The following is a 21,379-nucleotide window of genomic DNA, read 5'->3' as shown; positions in this document are numbered from 1 at the left end:
AATCTCCTTTTCCGGGATTCTATAAACTCTGCAGGATAATAAACTGATTATCCCCACCTTTTTTCCTGTCAAGTAGTCTTAACATTCTATGCTCAGTCATCATTAGGCTGTTTTTTTTAACCTGGCTAATTTTATAAAGCCATATTTTTCTGCATACCTGTGAAGTACGCAGAGACCTCTACCATATCTCTACGCAGCCTAGTTGGACCTCTTGTATCATTGGGACTACTCAGGTTCCTGTTTGACACTGTGATTACTGAATTTCAAATCAAATCTCACCAAAAACTACAGAAATTTTGGCAATATATTGGCAAATCTGTGCTGTGTGTATGTGTGTGTAGAGGGCTTTTGCATCAACTAAAAAAATTAATGAAATCAAGATATGAATGTCACCAGTTTATACAGGACAACTGTATAATGTTTGCCACCTTAACATTTCGTAAATGATAAAGTACTATGATTCCTTTGGTGGTTAATAACATGTTATTTATCTCCCTATCTCTTCAATCTATATGCAGAACATATAAGGAAAACTGGATTAGATTTAGAGGAAGGTTTGAGTGAAAATTTGGGGGGGAGAGAGGAGCAGTAAGAATTTGAGATATATTGATGATATTACATTACTGGAAGAAAATAGCGAACACTTGAAACGACTACAGTTGAAAGTTAAAGCAGAAAATGCTAAAGCAGAACTGCAGCTGAACATCAAGAAAACAAAAGTAATGACTACTGGGAAATTACTCAAGTTTAAGGCAGACAATGAGGAAATGGAAATTGTTCAACACTTTCTAATCCTTGGCTCCATCATCAACCAATAGGGAGACTGCAGCCAAGAAATCAGAAGGAGATTGTGACTGGGAAGGGCAGCCATGAAGGAGCTAGAAAAGATTCTCAACTGTAAGGATATGTCACTGGCAAACAAAATCAAATTAATTCAAGCCATAGTATTCCCTATTACTATGCATGGGTGTGAAAGTTGGACACTGAAGAAAGCTGACATGAAGAAAGTAGATTCCTTTGAAATGTGGTGTTGGATGAGAGTTTTACAGATACCATGAACCGCCAAAAAGACAAATAAGTGGGTTCTAGATCAAATCAACCCTGAACTGCCCTTAGAAGGTAAAATGACTAAACTGAGGCTATCGTACTTTGGTCACATTATAAGAAGACAAGAGTCACTGGAAAAGACAATCATGCTAGGAAAAGTTGAAGGCAGCAGGAAAAGAGGAAGCCCCAACATGGATTGACTCTATAAAAGAGATGGATTGACTCTATAAAAGAAGCCACGATACTCAGTTTGCAAGACCTGAGCAACGTTGTTAACGATGGGATGTTTTGGAGGACATTGAGCCATAGGGTCGTCATAAGTGGGAAGCAACTTGATGGCACTTAACACGCACAAAACAACCTTTTTAGACCCTTGTTTTTACATGAGGGATTTACAGTGCTGGATTCACAATGCTGGCAGCAGTCCTAAGCTGCTAGATCTTAATAAGGAGTTGACCTCTCTCCAGCTTTTATTCCATCCCTTTCTCTTTGCTCTCCACTGCCACCACAGCCCACAAATACAGCTACAGCCTGACAGCCTGTGATTAGCTCACTTGAAAAGATTTGAATCCCCTCCTCAGTATCCTTAGCCAGCTTGGATAAGTTCGGTAAATTCACCAAGGTAGAGGGGAATAAAGAAACTTAAAGCTATTTGGTCACTTTAAGGCTGAAGGTCTCCACTGCCTGGCTCCCCTTTGTCTTTGGGAGCTGCATTCATTACTATATGAATGGCTCATATATGCTTCTCTACTATACTTTAGTAAACACGATTCAAACACGAGGCCGTTTCACAGTTGTAAGGACCCAAGAACTCCCATTTCAGAAAAAGAAAAAATTATCCTTAAACATATAAACAAATCATAGATACAGAAGTAAACAAAAAGTACAGTTGAACAGCACAAGCCTGTAACATATGAGCAAAGCAAAAATCAAATATGTCTAAATGCATTCCCTTCCCTAGGTCTAAAATTTTATCTCTGTGATGTTAATGAGACAGATATATCTTGATGGTTCTAAGCTTCCTTGTTGAGACAAAAGCCATCCCAAGTTACCTTTTCCACCCTGTGGCAAAACATGTCTCCCTTGAATGGCTGCTTCTCTGAGATGACCCTTCCAAGAAGGGCTGCCCCTCTCTCAAAGGGTGCACTTCTCCTCACAGGCTCCCAACAAACCACTCCCCCTAAACATTCACCAAAGTAGAGGGGGGGAAAGAAACTTAAAACCACTTGGTCACTTTGAGGCTGAAGGTCTTCACTACATACTTTGCTCTCAGGCCATACTGGGCTGCCCTTTGTCTTTTGCAGCTGCATCAATTACCATACGAATGGCTACTCTACCAACTTCTTCCCCTTGGAATTTAGAAGGAATTGGGGTTTGGGGAAGGAGGGAGAACTCCCTTTCTTTTAACCAGACTACCTGTGAAGGCAGTTTGAGCTTAACCCCTGAGCATTCACACAGTGCAAACCCAGCAGCTACAAAGCAAAACAGCAAATTCTTACACAGATACAAGCATCATATCATCATGAATAAAATATAATATTCTGAACATTTAAAAAACAATCAAGAAAAAGTGTATTTATTAATGGGTACAAATCTGTAGCCCTTAATAATCTGTTATCCAATATCGTAGACACAATAAATATGCCAGTATTAAAAATACTCAGACACAAGGAAGAGTAAGAAGCTATGCAGTTATTCTACTGAAGAGAAGCTCGAAAGCCAATGAACTGTCCTTGTGATACTAAATCTTTAACGTATATTATTCATGTTTTCTCAGCCATTTCTCTGCAACCCTGTTATGCACATTTTCAAAAAATGAATATCCAAGTTCACCAATTTTTAACAGCTACTAGTTTCTGTACTGTGTTGTTACAATTCGCAATGTAAATTGCCATCAGAAATTCTTCTACATCCAGCATTCAAACATCAGAATAAAGAATTTACTCAAGTGGTCTTTTTTTGGTTGGAGAACTGAAATGAATTCCAGTGCCAGATGGTACTTGTAAAACAGCAAAGATCCTGCATGGTTCAGTTCCGTATGTATGTGGAATGGAACTGGTAGGATTGGCATCAAATCTATAGAATTCTGTTGCTGCAGATTACAGAAGGGAACTTGTTCCATGGTAATTTTTAAAACACCTTTTGGGGGGGAAATGGTCTTACTTACAGGAATTTCAATTTTTGCTTTAAGTGTCTGATCTTTCTTTATATTTTGTACATGCAGGACTGGTCCAGTTAAGATATTCACCCCAGCACTGCTGCAATCCACAATATATACAGGAAGGCCTGGAGCACCTGAAAACTAATGTAATCATGTGATACAGTTAATAATACGCTGGATTAAGGTGGTAGCAATATCGAGTCACAGTTTATGCATCAAGAATACGGGCTACAAAGAGTCCAAGACAAAATAAAAAGCATTATAAAAAAGACACTAGACTTCAGTCTATAGCGAAGACAGTGGCATCTTTCGTATAAATGGACTGTTATTTACACCTCTGAACAAAAACACCAGTTCCACTCACATCTGCACAGAATAGACATTTTTGAGGTGTGCATAAAATATGTTGCTTTGGAGTACTGTGCCAATCATAGAAAATGAAAAAGCAAATAGCCTATCAATAAGAAAAATCAATTTTCGCTAAACTCCTGTTTAAAAATAAATATGTTAACACTGCCACTTTTAATTATATAAATTTGGAAGGCATAGTTCCTGAATGTAGCAGTTCATAATTAGTTAAAGATGAATTTTATAACAAAGCAACACACAATGTAACGATACATATATAATACAAACAAATAGGAAAGGTACTATAAATAAAAACAGAAAAATAAACGGCCATGCTCAAATGCTTAGTCTATAAGTTTATGCTTCTACCGTAGAACACATAAAAGAATGGAACTAATACCATGATCCAATACCATGAGGGTTCCTTCTCAGTGGAGGAAGAATATCCTCATCCACCTGGATAACCCCTACTGGGATTGTATGACGCGAGAGCTGGCGGATTGTGCCAACGTCCAGGAATGACCACAAGAACCACTAGAGCTATAGAAATGCAGTTGTTTATTTACAGTGAAATATACACACTCTCTCCACCTTAACTCCCGACACAGACTCACAGAGTCTTACACTTATATACAATGCCACCTCCAGGCATCAATTAGCAGTACATGCTTAGTCACTTTCCAGGTGCAACACCACACCTCAGCCTCTGGCCTCAACTGGATCTGGCCAGTATAATCAGGCCTCCTAGGGGCTTTCCAGGCCATTGCATCAGCCTATGGTTGACAGTTAGATCTCTTCCATCGAAGTCTGCCTGTCACAGCTAATATGATAGTCTTGCATATTCCAACATTGTAATGGAGTGGCCATGGTTCAGTGGAAGAGCATTTGCTTTGCATGCAGAAGTCCTCAAGTTCAATCCCCAGCATCTTTAGTTAAAAGTAGCAGATGATGTGAAACACCTTGACCTGAGATCCTGCACAGCCACTACCAGTCAGAGTAGATAATACTGATGGATAAGTCAATGATCTGACTCAGCAGGAAGCAGTTTCATGTGTTCACGTACTGCTTCTAAAATGGGACTTGGAAGTCTGATGGTGTTGCCAGCTCTGGGTTGGGAAATACCTGGAGATTTGGGGGTGGTGGAGTATAATGCCATAAAGCCCACCTTCCAAACTGGCCATTCTCTCCAGGTGAACTGATCTCTTTCACCAGAGATCAGTTGTTATAACAAGAGATCTCCAGCCACCACCTGGAGGTCTGGTGAGCTGCCAAATATTTTAATAAGCGTAATCTAACAGCTAATCATTATTTATAGTTAGAAAACGTTTAATTACAGTATACACATTCTATTATTTCTTGGTGACCTTCCACTTGCATTAGGCATTCGGTGTGTGCGCACAAGGGGGCATTCCTTCCACTGGAAGGAGTAACCTTTACTATGATACCGTCCTGATGGAGAGAACAATAGCTGTGCTTTTTAGATATAATTAATTGAATACTTAACTGTATGTTATGAGAAATTTAGTATATACATTTGGCATGTTCCAGACAAAATTAAAATACTTCCTGCACCAATTTTAAGAAAAGAAAGTGAAGCATGTACTTAGATTTCTCAGTGAAATCTATGAGATTTACAAGTTGCCTGAAGTGTGCCTAAAGCATTTCTCCCTAATTTTCTGTTAGTTGTGATATAGTGATAGTGGTAGTTTTGGATATTTTTTTGTAGCTGGATTTCAGAGTTTTAAAAAACCCTCTTGTATAAAAGGTCACAATTTACTTTTTACCAGAAATGGCAGGATGTGTAAGAACTTCCTTTCAGCAACATGAAGTCACATGCCAGATGAGGGTCATGTCATATTTTAAAAAAACAACAAGAGAAATTTATGATGTACCTTACAATGAACAATTAGTTTTGGTTGTGCTGTTATGTTTCCTACTTCATCCACCACTTCAATCTGAAAAGGGAATGGTGTTCCATTTTCAATTTTCAAGATGTTGGAATCTGGTTTGACATTTAGCCGACAGGGAGGGCCTGTTGAGTTTACAAACAAAAGTTTACTGTCTGTTTATGGAATTTCAAAATGCAACTTACCAACAAACTTTTAAAAAACAAATTGGCACAAGTAAGTGGCTTGTATCCAGCTATACAGTTCCCTAGACAGAATGGCATTTGGTAACCCCCAGGAACAAAATGTCAGAGGGGTGCCACAGGAGGGAAACATGGAAAATCTCAATCTGTGAAGTCTACAGATTTGTTGGATACATACCAACATTTTTAAATTGCTATAAAATAATTTTAACCAGAATAAGATTTCCCATGCCCATTTCAGGCACATAATTCATTTCCAAGCACTAAATTTATGCAACATTAATGGCACTGAAATGTTCTCAATGGGACTATCAGTGCATTCCTAAGGAGAGTTACTCCAGTCTAAGCCCATTGAAAGGAATGCGCTGTAGGTATCTGAAGGCAGAGCAGATAGGACGACTGTTTGGCCAGAAAAATTAAATGTTAAAATAAAAATACCAAATAAACAATTAGTATGAATCATGTTTTGAGCTACACCTGCTTCTAGAAGTTGCAATGGTAACAATGTAATATTATATTACTTTCTATTTTGGCTGGAAAGGGGGCATCTTAATTTCAGTCTCTTTTTTTTTAATGCTCTCATATAAGATTCCTGAATATATTCCAGAAAATATTTGCAAAGATTTCCAAATATTTTACTTACCTGGGAGTAGTTTAATTTTCAAAATCTGGGATTCTTCCTTCAAACCGGGAAGAATAACTTTCAAAGTAAATTTCTATTGAAAAAGATCAATTTAAATAATAATGTTCATTGTATTTGCTTTTCTTGATTTACACAGTTACTCTTGTAAAACAATGACCGAGGAGTTCTCTTGGGAAGTACTTAGGGGAGGAGATGTGGCTCAGTGGAAGCCATATAAATCAGCATCATGTGTGACTTATTTAATTAATTTTAGTTTTATACTTATAGACCTATTGCATTCATCTTCATTTAACAGTGTAATCCTGGGCAGAGTTGCTCCAGTCTAAGATTACTGCTTTCAATGAACTTAGACTGGAGTAATTCTCCATGGGGTTGTACACTAAGCTTTCTGCGAAGGTGGAAAGTGCTGTCAAGTCACAGCTGGCTCATAGCAACCCCGTAAGGTTTTCAGGGCAAGAGACTTCAGAGGTGGTTTGCTATTGCCTGCCTCCACTTCTCAACCCTGGTATTCCTTGGAGGTCTCCCATCCTAATACTAATCAGGGCTGACCTGCTTAGCTTATGAGATCTGACAAGACTGGGCTAGCCTGTCTACCTCTGTCCAAATCCTACTTTAAGACAGTGTTATTCTACCGTTCACATTTTCAAACAGACTTTAAAGCCTGCTACAGTACTGTCTTTCAGCATCACAACCCCCCCAATAATCAGATTAGATATACTAACGATTTTCAGTTAAAAAAAAATTATGAGAAATTTGACCTGTTACAAAACAGATAGCCAAAGGTAAAGAAGACAAAATTACAAATTATACACTGGTTATAGCAAAACAATACTACAATACTGTCATATTAGAAGTCATTCAACCCACCTTGCCCTGGCAGCTGTTCACAAGACCTTTAGCAGTAACACCTTTTATAACATAGTTTGGTCCTTGATCTATTTCTTCATACTTTAATGTTAACCCACTACAACACAAAAAATAAAGATCATTTAAGAACTAAAGCAAACATACAGACGAGTTAACAACATATTATAGACAGTTCCAAGACCACATCAAAAGATTTTTTTTCACTTCCAAATGTAGTTGTGAGGATGTTTTTCCAAGGGGAAAAATGGGGGGGGGGGGAGAATGTGCTACTTAACCATTTGCTCCTCTGTTAATTTAGGATAATTATAAGGCTGTTACTCTATCCGCAGTTTGTTACTTAATGGTCGCTTTGAAGATACTCGGAAAGTTATAATCAAGGTACGCCCAATGCTCATTTGCATACAAGCACTCGGTTTGTACTGGAACTGATTTATTTAAGAAAAATGCCACCTATAAGCTGCCTTTACACCTTCAGAGCAAAATAAGTGTGCAGGCTAGGTAGGAAGTTTGTTCATGTTTAAATCAGAGCTCAACATACTCCAAGGGCGAGGCTGCCATGGTGCCTAAATTTTTTATCATGACACCTAGTATTTTCAGCCGTGACTTTATTTGTCCCTTGGCAATTCTCAGTGGAAGCACAAAAGGTGGATCCAACTACTTTTTCCGTTTTTGAAAAGGGGAGGAAGATGACCCTTTTAGCTGCCACAAAGGCTATGTTTGGGATTTAGGGACCTCCACAGACACAAACAATGTGGAATAGGGCCTGTAATAAGGAGGGAGAACTGGCCAGGATTGAATAAAAATGTGGCTGGATCTTATTTACCATGTTCTATAGATTTTGTTGTTGTTGTATGTCACAAAAATACATTCAAGTCCAGTAGCACATTAGAAACCAAAAAAGAATACTGGAACTCTCATGTTGCTGCTGGACAGGACTGTTGACACACAACTTTGAAATGGTGTTCACTGTTCTGAAGTAGCTGCATCACCTCCGCCGCTTTAGTGTCATCTTTACCAAGATGACTTTATTGTCATCTTTAAGAGAATATGCAATTGCTCTGGGGGTTAGAGTCTCACACAACAGTAAGTTTATTATGATATTGGTGCTGGAAAGTGCCGCCAAGTCACATCTGATTTATGGCGACCCTGTAGGGTTTTCAAGGCAAGAGATATTTGGAGGTGGTTTGCTGTTGCCTAGCCCAAGGTCACCCAGCAGGCTTCATGTGGAGGAGTGGGGAATCAAACCCCGTTCTCCAGATTAGAGTGTGCTGCTCTTAACTACTACACCATGCAGTGTATCAGCCAAGTAAAGTGGACTGCATCACTCACACAACTGAAATGTCAAAAGCCACAGATGAAGTAGTTTAAGACAAACCAGCCTGTTAAAGTTAGTCCCCACTTTTCTGCTCCTTGAAGCAGCCCTGACTAAGCTAATGAAGCCACCATCCCTCACTCTCATAGAGTAGCTCCTGGGGGCTATTGTGACTGGGCATCCTTCGTGGTTGATCTAAGCCTGACAATGGATGAATAGTCCCTGGGACAAGCTCCTGTTGACCACAGAAGAGATGGAGCTTACTTTTCTTTTACCTTTAGTTAGGCATTTTCTGAAGGCAAAAAACCCTGAAATAAAAGCAAAAAACCCCAGAAAGCTGACTTGCATCTGTCTAAGCCCAACTGATCGGGGAAGGGAGAGAGAAAGCCACCAGGGAGAAAACAAAATCAAAGAGAGAAACGAGAGCCCTGCTAACACAATGACACAAGCTGAGAGGGTTTATTCTCCCAGCAATGGAAGGCTAAAAACCATCCATGGTGATCCAATAAGCACATATCATATTTCTTCCCTATTATACACTCCCTGACAAACTGTGGGAGAGTTTCACAAGCAGTTAGCTAGTTCTGTGGCAATGCAGGGGGATGGATTGCCAGTTAGTAAAATGACAAGCATGCCTGTTCAACCTCTAGCATGTTAGGGATTCTCTAGATTGTGCTAAACAGAAATATTTCTTAGTAGCATTGCAAGCGTAAAGTTATTAAATCATTACCCAGCTTCAAGTTGTGGTATAATATCATCTGTCAGACTAGCGTCGTGACCAAATTCATCTTGCAAGCTTAAAGGAATATTGAATGGAATTCCAACACGAAATGGAGGGTCCAAAAGACCTATTGAAAACTTCTGAGGCTTTCCCGCTGACGTGGAAAGAAACACGGGTTCATATATTGAATGAGAACAGCATTTTCACAGTGAAACTTACTCTCTTAATTTCAGTCAGAAATCTTATTTCTTAAATCTGAAGCATGGTTCAGGGTGGCACAGGGAATTGATACACATAAGTGGAGGAGCAGAGGAAAATTCAACAGGCAACCCCGTGGCCCGCTCCTGGTCTTTTAAATTAGTCAGCATTATGTCTACACTGAGCCTGCATGGTGTTCCACAAGCCACTATTTCTTAGCACTGCCATATTTGTTGGGAGGGAAAAAATGAAGACTGTAAAGAGCATTATTATTTACAAACTACAGAAGCTATGTGTGTATTCTGACTAACTTTCATTGCACTGGTACCTTCATTAACACTTCTAAATGCATAATACAGCTTTTATAAGAAAAACAATTTAAAATATGTATATTCTGCACTTTCAATCAAGACAGCCTACAGATTCCATCACACTTAGATTATGTGAGTGGATGACATGCACTGAGCACACTCTTAGCCAAGCAACACTAATATGCTTACCTATTATATTAAATTTAAAAACTGTAGATGGAAGAGGTCTTCCGGCATAAGTGTCTGCATTACTTTCATTCAACACAACTTGCAGTTTCAGTGTGTAGTTTCCAAGTTTTGTAATAGTTTCTGCACATAATCAGACAATAAGATTATGAAAATGAAATAAATCAAAATATTTATCAATTATAGGATATGTTTAATAAAGAACTCACCCATTTTTTTGAACCAGTATGGCCATTTACCCCCATGGTGACTGATATGAGAAATTATTTCCTTATCTCCATCAGTGGCTTACAAAGAAAGAAAGAAGATATCTAATTATATAATTTCTAAACAAATTAGGATTAAATTAAATAATATGGCACACTGATTTTTTACACATCATTTTTATAAGCTTTGTTTTTTTTTTATAATAATTTTATTGGTTTTTATAATACAAATTTTCCATGATAGTAAATAACAATACAAGCAATATGAAATTCAAAATTCTAACTCTATGTTGTTATAATTTCTTGAATTCATAACAAAAAAAAACAAATTAGAGGAAAATTTATGGCTTCCCCATCACCTCTCTCCGCCTCTTAATAAAATATTCATCCCATCGTAATTGGTCTGATCTTAACTATCATAAATTCATTTAACTTTCATAAAACATCTTCTATTAATATAAATGATTATAACTCTTAATATTAATTGTGTCTTCTAGATCAGATTAATAAGTATTCTTCCATTTTCCCCAGTTTTAATTCATATTCACAATATTTCATCCAATCCTCCCATTCCCCTAAAAATCGAACATTGTCTTTTTCATTTAAAATGGCTGTAAGTTTTGCCATTTCCACCAATTCAAACATTTTCCCAATCCAGTCTTTTTTCTCGGGAATTTCTGCCCCCTTCCATTTTGCTGCATAAAGCAGTCTCGCAGCTGTTGTAGCATAGATCAAAAAAGTTCTTTGTATTAGCAAGTCGTCAGGTATCATACTTAATAGCATCATTTCTGGTGTTTTGGGTATATTTTTTTGTACTATTAGTCTCAGTTCATTGTATATCATATCCCAAAAATCTTTAGCTTTATCACAAGTCCACCACATATGGTAAAAGGAACCAATTTCCGTATTACATTTCCAACATTTAGGGGATGTCACTTTATATATCTTTGCCATCTTCTTAGGTGTTAAATGCCATCTATACATCATTTTATAAATGTTTTCTCGAATTGATTGCGCGTTTATTCCTTTCAAATCTTTTGACCAAAGTCTTTCCCATTTATTAAAAGCAATATCATGTCCGATATTTTGAGCCCAATCAATCATAGTTGGTTTAATTATCTCCTGCTCACAATATAATGTTAAAAGTAGATTGTACATTTTAGAGATCAGTTTCAGATTGTTTTCTAGTAACATCTTGTGGAAAGGGGACTTTTCTTTAGAAAATCCATTTTTCATATCTTGTACAAAAACTGATTTAATCTGACAATATTGCAACCATTGTAAATCTTCTTTGAGAAATTGAAATTCCTTTAATGAACATTTTTTCCCCTCCCAATTAATTAATTCCTGGTAAATTATAAATTTGTCCGGTCTAAGTGGACGTAGTGTTAGCATTTCTTGCGGTGAAATCCACATCGGAGTTGTTGGTTCCAAAATATGTTTATATTTCATCCAGATACGCAGTAGAGAGGACCTGATTATATGATTCCTAAATGATGCTTGTATCTTAATTTTGTCATACCATAAATAGCCATGCCATCCACTAATATTATTAAAGCCTTCAAGCTCCAGTAAACGTGTATTTGATAAGGTTATCCAGTCTTTTAGCCATGTTAAGGCTACCGCTTCAGCTCCATTTTTATAAGCTTTGTGAAGTAATTCTACAGATTAAAGAAATTCAGTTCTATTTTGCTATATAGTTCTTCATACTGGGGATTTGTACAGTCCTTTTAGTGTTCATTGACTATACAATCAGTAAGCAATACCAGGGGGGTTACTGAGCTTAATACTGGAAACATGGGAGTCAGGCTTATTCACTGGGGCAACCGTGAGATGGGCTGATACACTGGAAATATACTATATACTATACAGCCTATATACATGCCTGGTCTGATAAATTGGGTTTCATTCCCCTTTTCTTTTTTCTTCCATTCCTTGGAGGTCTCCCATCCAAATACTAACCAGGGTCAGGGATGAGCCGGGTCACCCAGCAAGCTTCCATGGAGTGAGTGGGGATTTGAACCTGGGTTTCCTTTTCTGAAAACCACTACACCACACTGGCTCTCAAATGAATAATACATTAAAACAAACAGGACTTTAAATGTTCAGCCCATGAGACTTATTGTGTTGCTGTGACAGAAAGAACAATTTCAATTCACATTAAAAAGAACATTATAAAATTCTCTAAAAAATAAATTGCATTCTTACAATGTAAAATAACCTTTAGTTCCACAAGCAGTTTCTTTGATCCCCCATGACTTGCACCGGGAAGCTTTTGAATGGCTTCCCCCTTTTTATTCAATATTTCAATTCTTAATGCACCTGTAAGAAAGCAAAGTGACCGAAATTTATGTTAAAAACCTCTTAAGTTCTCTTCTAAGTCACTATCAATAAGGCATTAATATTAGTTAAATTGTCTTGCAAATTAAAATACCTATAGTAGTTCCTGCATGTCTGGTTTGATCTGGTAACAATTCATCTCCCTCAGGCCATGATACTGACAACTTATCAGGAAGCCTAAAGAGCAGAAAAGAACTTTAGTAGAATCCAATGTGAAATTAAAATGTTAACATTTTACCTTCAAAAACAGAATTTTAACAAAGATAAACAGAACAATTCAGAGATATCTGAATTGTTATCTCTTCATTGGCCTACATGGTCTTACTTTGCCATTTCTTCCTCAATGTATTTCTTCACTGCTTTGTCCGATACGAAACGATCAAGTTTGCATATTCGAATAATCTTTTTTTCATCATACAATGCTTGAGGTTCCTGAAAAATTAAGTTTTTTTAAACGACTGCCTTTTAGCAGTGAAGCAAACGAGCATGGAATTACTAGTCTGTGTCATTTTAATGTAAGGTAAGAAAAAACCCAAATCCCTCCAACATTAAGGCGAACACCATTCTCCCTAATTATTTTTATTTTTCTAAATTTTTATATTTGTGATACTTGCTGATATGGGGTTGGGAATAGAGATGGGATGGCCTGGATAAAAACCAGAAAAATTGGGGGGGAAACAGGGTTTTTCTCTCTCTTTTTTTCCTTTTTTCCCAAAGGCGTTTTTTTTTTGGGGGGGGGGGGAAACGGCTTTGGAAAAAAATGGGGGGAAAACTCCCTCCCCCATTTTTTCATTTTTTTCTAGGCCTCCCCATCTCTACTTAGGACAGGCTGTCCCCTCTAGCCCCCTCATCAGCAGGTGATGGCAAGAGGCATAAAACAGAAAGCAGAGATGACGTTCTTTCTGCTCCAACCCTCCATCCTTTCCGATGCCCAGCTGAGTGACTTGGTTCCAAATGTTGCCGTTGCTTTGTCACCCTTCTCCTCCTCTTCCCATTGCTTCCTTTCATCAGCAATGTACCCAAAAAATCCTAGTTGAAATGCTACAATCTCATGAGATGTCAGTTGGCATTTTTTCATTACAGGTGTGCCTCTCCAATTTTAAGGTTTTTTTTTTTTTTTTTTTTAAACACAAACATCTTATCAGATTTTTCTGCAAACCTAGGGGTGGTCCTGGGTTTGCAGGAGAAAACCCATTATGTGGATTATTTTAAATCTGGATTCTGGAATCTTGTTCAGAATTATACATAGATTGATGAACCTATTCCAGGGTTCTAGCTGATTGTAACAGCAGTAAATCAGCAATCTAAATGACTTTATGTATCACAAAACTTCAATGGCTATTTGGGCTGATTTTTAAGAAAGGAAGTTTCTATCATGTATAATGTGCAGATTAACAACCAAAGGTTTCCTTCATTGTTAAGGAAAAGCTTCCTTTGATATTTCTGTTTTCATCTAACTGGACCATATAATTAATAATCCTTTTTGGTAGCACTTTCCAGAAGTTAAAATCCCATATTCAGTGGGAAACTAGGATTGCTCTTGCCTACCCAATCCTATGCACAACTGCTGGGTTTCACACAGGGCCTGTGCATATTGGCTATTGAGTACTGGTTCCCACACAAATGTAAAATTCAATGCATCAAGGTCAGGCAGAGGCTGGAGTTGTGACCTCAGACATTTACCATGTTGAGGTTTAGTACCAGAACAGGGCTACAGTGACAAACTGGAACAAAAGCCCAAGCCAAATACATTGTCCCGGGAGGGGCCCCCAACCCCCTTTCCCGGGCCGAGTCCCAGCTCCCACACTCACCAGTCTTCCCGCGGGAGGTGAGTCACTGGGGCTTTCTTTCTCCCCAGTGCCTCACCGAGCCGACGAGAGGGGAGGGAGCCCGACCGAGGCCGCTGCGGGAGGCCACCGCCCTGCAGGCCCAGCCGGAGCCGCCACGGGAGCCGCGGGCCGCCGACCCACCGACCCAGCCAAAGCCGCCGCACGAGCCGCGGGCCGCCGACCCGCAGGCCCAGCCAGAGCTGCCACGGGAGCCGCGGGCAGCTGACACCACCGCACGAGCCACCGACCCGCAGGCCCAGCGGGCCGCAGGAGCTGTTGTGGGAGCCTCGGGCCGCCACCCGCAGGCCCAGCTGAAGCCGCCGTGGGCCGCCGTTCCGCAGGCCCGGCCAAGGGAAGAGTGGGCAGCCGCTGCGGCACGGGTGGGGCATTGGCCATAGCCGGCCTCCCCGCCGCCCAGCTGTTTTGCGGGCGGGCTCGGGCAGAGACCAGGCGCGGTCCTCGCCCGGCACCTCGAGGCTGGGAGGCGACGCCTTCCAGACCTTATATGGACTTCCAGGGGGCGGGCTAGGGGCGGAGCTTGGGAGAGGCTTCTCTGGCCTGGAGGGTATATAAGGCCAGAGAAGTCTGACTGCTGGGGAAGATATCAGCCAGAGGCTGCCCGCAAGGTGTGTCCTGCGGCAATCTGGTGACGCCCGAGGGAGAGTCGAGCTCTGACTCCCCCTCGGACTGGTCTGAGGCGGAAGAGATTGTCTCAGCCCCAGCATCCTCTAGGCCAGAGACCCTCTCGGCGACCAGGCCCAAGTCCCCTCGCGACATACATAAATAAATAAATCAAAGTACTAGTAGCTGAAAATTCAGCTTTAAACAATATCAACAGTACTCAACTTAAAGCAAGTTTCAGTTTACAGTTATGCTACTATACAGAATGCCCTATCCCAAGTTTTCAAGAAATGTTTACATGATTTGAATCTAATTCAATCACTCGTTTAGTTTAAAATGTCAGTAATTTACTTACCAAAGCTACCTGAACTTCTCCCCCAGTAGCATATACATCTCCATCATGATCTCCATATAAAAAAAAATTCAGTATACTTCCGTAGAATATTGGAACTGTTTTAATTGTTTTTATCTAGAACAAAAACAAAATTTCAGCTGCTTTATGTGACTTTTAGGTATATACTTTACTAAGTAATTAACCCTAAGAAAATATTTGGGATACCTATTCAATTAACCCAAATAGGTAACAAAATAATATAGTATTCTAATGAAGTATTTTAAAGTGTCCGCAATCTTCAATAAACAGTTAACTTACCAGCTGCCCAGTTTTATATGTTTTTCCATCCCATTCTATTGCTGAATATGTTGCCCAAGGACTCTGCATTCTTTTTGAAGGTTTATCAGTGCGAGTAATTATTCCTTTTAAAAAAGTGAATTTTATCTGTTTGTCATATTTTTCATTGCAGTCTTTGAGCCACAATTTAAATTCTTTGTCAATTTTCACTCTTTGCTCCTGTGAAGAGTTTTGTACATGCATTACAAAATCCAGACTTTGTCAAAATCCAAAATGTATACATTCATTATTCATGACATAATTTGTGTACACACTAATGCTTCTTGAAGGCCTTATTACTATTCAGATTACAGAGACATATGAATTGGCACGGTCAGCATTAAAAAATGCACGTTATCAACCAGTACCCCATATTTTCATATGTCATAATAAAATATTACAATTTGCTCCTCTTTTTCCAAAGAGCACATAGGCCATTTTTGCATGGTAATTAGCAGTGCATTCCAGGCTGAATTGCCCCACAGATTTTTTTAAATTTTGCACGCTGAACCGTCATTTTGGAAGTGACTGCGAAGCCGCACAGACCTGCTTTGCATTACAAAAGAGCCCACTTAACGCGACCTTTTGTCTTTGCTTTGGCTGCTGCTGCGAAGAATAACCAGAGGGAACCATGCCAAACAACAGCGGCGCGTTAACTATGCACATGCTAATGGCTATGCAAATGAACGAAGGAGCAGGAGAGTAGTGGGTGGGTGGAATTTCTCCTTTTGCGTCGGGACAGTGAACAGGCATTTTTAAAGGCGCATTTTAAAAAAGTGCTTTGAATGAGCTTCAAAATTGACCATACATAAATGGCCATATCAATGTTTTGCCTAGATGTGAGGGAGACAAGGCTAACAAATGACTTACCCAAGGCTAGCTCTTAAGCATCAATCCAAGTTCTCACATCTAAATCTGATATTCCAGCTACACTATATTTGTAATCAAAAATAATTTTATTGTTGGAAATTAATTTTTGAACATGCTGCCTATTTCAATTAAATTTTTAATATTTATTTATCAAAAAAGACACAGCATTTTATTTATTTATTTTATTCAATTTATACCCTGCCCTTTTCCAGCAAGGCCAGGCTCAGAGCGGCTTAAAACAATAAAGTCAATAAACAGTCAATAAATATAAATATAATAATAATAATAACAATAGTCAACAAATAGATATATAATATAAATTTTATGAACGTAGTTAAAAGAATATCCTAACCTAATCTAATACAATGCAATGCAAAATGGCACCCTAAACTATATCCCATTCCATAAGGAGAATGTTACCTATATTGTGATGGTGGACAGGGGAGACCTCCAGACAAACACAAGATCAGTCCAGAAACAGAAAAACGGGGTGGGGGAGGGAGGGAGAATGGAACGGGAAGGAAAGGCAAGGGGAAGAGAGGGGAGGAGGGAAGAATGGGAAGGAAAAAAGGAGGAAGGCCAATAGAATGGAACATACATTTACCATATCATAAAAAATTAAACCAACAGAAAGAAGCCAACAGTTTCATAGAGCCAAAGCAAGAAGAATACATGAATGGATCATTTTTTATATTTATTTAATTCTGGAAAGCAAATATATTGAAAAAGTATTACCTGTCCATTGACGACTCTGGTAAAAAGTGTATTCTTGTCTTTTAACTTTAACTCCAAATCAATGAAAGTCAGTTTGTTTGTGCTGACCTGAAATTTATCATTTGTGAATAATACTCCAGAAATTCGGTTGTAACATTCGACTGGGGCAAGCCCTATTTTCTTGGGAACAGCACACCACTCAAAACTTAAAGAGAGAAAAAAGTTTTGAAATTAAGAAAAATATATACTAATACTAGTAAAGTACTATACTAATTACCAAATGTTAGCAGTTTGTCAGATAGGCTCTCTGCCGGCCCCGGATAAGAAACAAGATGGTTCCCCCCACGGACAAAATGGAGTTTTTGGTGCACTCCATTCCTCCCCGTTTGCACCCGGTCTCCTGCCCAAGATCTGCACCTCAATGGAGACCCGCCCGAGTAATCGCTGATCTGATACCGGGTCCCGCAAGACAATGCCGGGAGCCCGGGAAGATCAGCCAGTTAAAGCACGAGTTTATTTCCTGTATGCGTTGTCTTAAGTCTCTATGACCTGCTGAACTCGCTGTCTTTCTGAAATAAACTTTTAACTCGCTGCAACGTCTGGAGTGAAGTTCCTTTGCAAGAAACACAACGTGTTGCTGAGGCCTGACACAGTTATATAATGCCGCTAATGAGCATCTTACACTTCCACAGTTGTGTAGGGTATTAATCTTCCATTCCAAAAACATTCAAAAATAGGTCTGTGTCCTCTGCCTCCCTTTTCTATTAATAAGCATTCATCATCATCATCTTCTTCTTTTAACCCTAAATTAAAAAAAGGGTGAGATTCAAATTATGAAGGACCTGAAAACAGAAGGCATTCTACAAACTGGAGCACTGCAGATTCACACAAGTGCACAGTGTATACTGAAAGCCCTGATCTAGTACCTGGATTGAGCAATGGGCAGGAGGAGTACCAGTCAACTGAAACTTCCTCACGAGACTCTCAATAAGAGCCTGTGCAGCAATAGCACTCCTCACAGCAGCCACTCCTAACAGTCCTGTAGCTGCCCCTCTGCTATGAAACAACTTTCTGGAAGGGGTGAGGCAGGCGCCTACTCTCGGTGTCTTCCAGCTAGACTTTAAGATTTAATTTAATGCAAAGGAACTTAAAGGGGAATTTGAATGGGCTCTTGACTTAACTGTCTCAATCACCTGCTTCAATTAACTGTTTAAAATTATACTTTTCTATTTTTGAGTGGATTATTGTTTCCGTATTGTATCTATTGTTGTCACCAGCCCTGGGTCCTGCATTGGGGAAAAGGCAGGGTATATGGATACTTTAAATAAATAACTAAAGCTAAGACTACGCTGCTGGCGGCTTCAAATCAAGTGATGACGCCGTAGAGGGCTTGACTGCTATGGCTAAAATTGACCAAGTTGAAACTGAATCCTGACAAGGCACAGGTAATACCAATCGGAAAGGATGAGGTCTTGAAGGACATCCACATTTAATGTGGTTCAGCTGACCCTTGCTGACTCAGTTAAGAGCCTAGGGGTTATACTAGACCCAGCATTACTGCTGGAGAAGCAAGTTAATGCAATTGCCACCCCCAAACAGCTTTCATCCATTTTGATTTAGCCCAGATGGCTCCCGACCTTGATTTGGCTTTGCCATGGTGACCTGAGGACTCAGCAATGCATGCTATGTAGGGTCTGCCCTTGAAATCAACTTGGAAACTCCAGCAGGTACAGAATGCCACAGCTTGGTTACTATCGGAAGCTGGGCACAGTACACCTATTACACCCATTCTGCAGTCATTTCCATTGGCTACCTATCATTTACCAGGTTCAGTTCAAGTTACTGGTTATCATACATAAAATGCTTCATGCCCTTGGCCCTCCTATCTGTGGCACTGCCTCTCTTTATAATTCCATTTTTTGCATGGTCTATGATGCATAACAGAGTAGCACTTACCTGTAACTGTTGTTCATCAGTTGTCCTATGTACAGGCTCATATTGGGACTGTCCAAGTGCAGGCCACCCATGGACGAGAATTTCCTACAGCATTCTAGAGCTTTAGGCAACTTTGAGGGGGCACCACATGTGTGCAACAGTTTCCCACTGAAACCATCACATACCATGACAGCGGTGTTATCCTCTTCTAAATCAGAAGAAATGAAGGTGTATGGAAGCAGATCCTCAGCTGGATGCTGTGAACGGAGTGGATCTGGAACCAAAGATAAGTCACAGTGGAGGTTCCAATGTGCTCCTCTGACATGTGAGTGGAACTGGACACTGGGACCAACAATGAAACAGGCCTGACCTCAGAACCAATAAAATGGACTCAGCTACAGAAGCCCTGTGGCGTAGAGTGGTAAGCTGCAGTACTGCAGTCTAAGCTCTACTCATGACCTGAGTTCGATCCCAACGGAAGTTGGTTTCAGGTAGCCGGCTCAAGGTTGACTCAGCCTTCCATCTTTCCCAGGTCTGTAAAATGAGTACCTAGCTTGCTGGGGGTAAAGGGAAGATGACTGGGGAAGGCACTGGCAAACCACCCTGTAAACAAAGTTTGCTTAGTAAACGTCGGGATGTGACATCACCCCATGGGTCAGGAATGACCCGATGCTTGCACAGGGGACCTTTACCTTACAGACGCACACTCTGGTGCAGCAGATTTATTAGCTGCTAGTGTATTGGGCACTTTGAGCCTTGAAGTCCTGTCATGCCATGCTTTGGGGGCAAACTGTTGACCAGCCCAGCAAGCAGACACATTATGAGATTCACCCAGGTACATCAGACAGCACGATCATCAGTTTTAGTCATCTTTGTTCCACACTCCTCACATTTTTTAAAAAAGTGCCATTTGGGGGGCGTTATTTAAAGGCAGTTGAAGAAAACTTTAACATGAAGAATGAACTGGAGAAGTTACAGGAACGTCTTGTCTTTGTGGCAACTAAAGGAGGATTGAGAGTAGGGGAGTGCTTCTCCTTCGTGGCAGGTGACAGCTTTGGTGGGAAACTGTCACATGTGTGAGGGAGGGGTGCCTACTCAGTGCTGCCTGAAGCTCCAGAGTGCTATAGAAAATTCCCTTCTGCAGCCAGCCTATCTTTATGCAGTCCCAATGTGGGAATGCACAGAAGACTGAAAATGGACAGGTCTGATACTTTTTTTTGCATAGTTTCCATGTTTTGTAATCCGAGCCATATTGCACTGTTTTAAACTGTAAATCCACCCTGAGTCTCAAAAAGACATTTAGACAGATAAGATAGAACTGGGCATGGATCTCCTGCATAGCACATAATACTTTCACCCAGCAATGACTAGTACATCAGCTGAAGCCATTCCTTCAGGTGCATCCATGCATCAAGGCTGTACTACTGTAATGGGCTTATGTCGGGCTGCATTTGGAGACTGGAAGATGCACGAGCCCAAAGTGCAGGTCTTAATCCTCCTTCCTTTCCTGCAGCCGGCTGACTGTCTACGAAGCTGCTAAGCAACCCTCAAAATAGCAGCTAAGTTTTTTCCTGGTAATTTGAGGCCTTGACAATTTTAAAAAGTCCCCCCCCCCATTTCCCCCTGCTCCAATAAAAAAAAAATCTGTAAACCTGCTTTGCAGGGTTTTTAAAATCTGCATTCTAGGGTCATGTTCAGAATTATATACAATGATTTTATCTGTTGTTGGGACTGTTCATTGGTTTTACCACTGCTTCTTTGTGCAGGAGTTAGACTGTCAGATTAGGATATGGGAGACCCAGGTTCAGATCCCCACTCTGCCAAGGAAGCTTGCTGGGTGACTTCGAACCAGTCAGCCACGCTAAGCCAAACCTACCTCACGGGTTTGTTGTGAGGATAAAATAGAGGACAACAATGTAAGCTGCTTTGGGTCCCTTTTGGGCAGAAGAGAGGGATATAAATGAAGTAAATAAATAATTACAAGTGGGGGGGCTGACAAGACTCGTGAGGGGGTATCACATCTTCCCCTCCATCACCATAGCTGGAGGGGGAGGGCAAGGAGGGCAGCCACTGCCCCGTGGCATGAAGAGAGGGCGGCAGAACTGCTTCTCCTACAGGAGGAGTGGGCCAGGTAGGAGAAGCACTTCTGCCGCCCTCTCTGCATGCCACAGGGTGACGGCTGTCCTCCTTGCCCCACCCCCCAGTTACAGCCCTGCAACCATTGTTGCTGGTTAGAAAACAGGTAACACACAATACTAATTTATATCCTTGCATGCCATCAATTGATTACCAATACACAAAGAATCTGCAG

At 40.2% G+C, this 21,379-nt stretch overlaps 1 protein-coding gene across 1 annotated transcript in view; it reads right to left on the bottom strand.

The window, feature by feature from the left end:
* The window catches only part of SMCHD1 (structural maintenance of chromosomes flexible hinge domain containing 1), a 79,225-nt gene that overhangs the window by 38,353 nt on the left and 19,493 nt on the right, over positions 1 to 21,379 (bottom strand). Inside the window, exons 11-24 of the mRNA XM_056854934.1 lie at positions 17,816 to 17,936; positions 17,155 to 17,338; positions 15,532 to 15,729; positions 15,235 to 15,348; positions 12,755 to 12,861; positions 12,524 to 12,606; positions 12,298 to 12,411; positions 10,093 to 10,170; positions 9,887 to 10,006; positions 9,198 to 9,342; positions 7,156 to 7,252; positions 6,289 to 6,361; positions 5,449 to 5,588; positions 3,215 to 3,349 (exon numbers count right to left, since the gene is read on the bottom strand). Coding sequence (XP_056710912.1) covers positions 3,215 to 3,349; positions 5,449 to 5,588; positions 6,289 to 6,361; positions 7,156 to 7,252; positions 9,198 to 9,342; positions 9,887 to 10,006; positions 10,093 to 10,170; positions 12,298 to 12,411; positions 12,524 to 12,606; positions 12,755 to 12,861; positions 15,235 to 15,348; positions 15,532 to 15,729; positions 17,155 to 17,338; positions 17,816 to 17,936 — 1,709 coding nt within the window. The remainder of the gene's footprint in view (positions 1 to 3,214; positions 3,350 to 5,448; positions 5,589 to 6,288; positions 6,362 to 7,155; positions 7,253 to 9,197; positions 9,343 to 9,886; positions 10,007 to 10,092; positions 10,171 to 12,297; positions 12,412 to 12,523; positions 12,607 to 12,754; positions 12,862 to 15,234; positions 15,349 to 15,531; positions 15,730 to 17,154; positions 17,339 to 17,815; positions 17,937 to 21,379) is intronic.

The sequence above is a fragment of the Euleptes europaea genome, chromosome 8 (genome assembly GCF_029931775.1).
Source record: "Euleptes europaea isolate rEulEur1 chromosome 8, rEulEur1.hap1, whole genome shotgun sequence".
Taxonomy (NCBI): Eukaryota; Metazoa; Chordata; class Lepidosauria; order Squamata; family Sphaerodactylidae; genus Euleptes; species Euleptes europaea.
The sequence above is the reverse complement of the archived record's forward strand: the minus strand, read 5'-3'. Positions and strand labels throughout refer to the sequence as shown.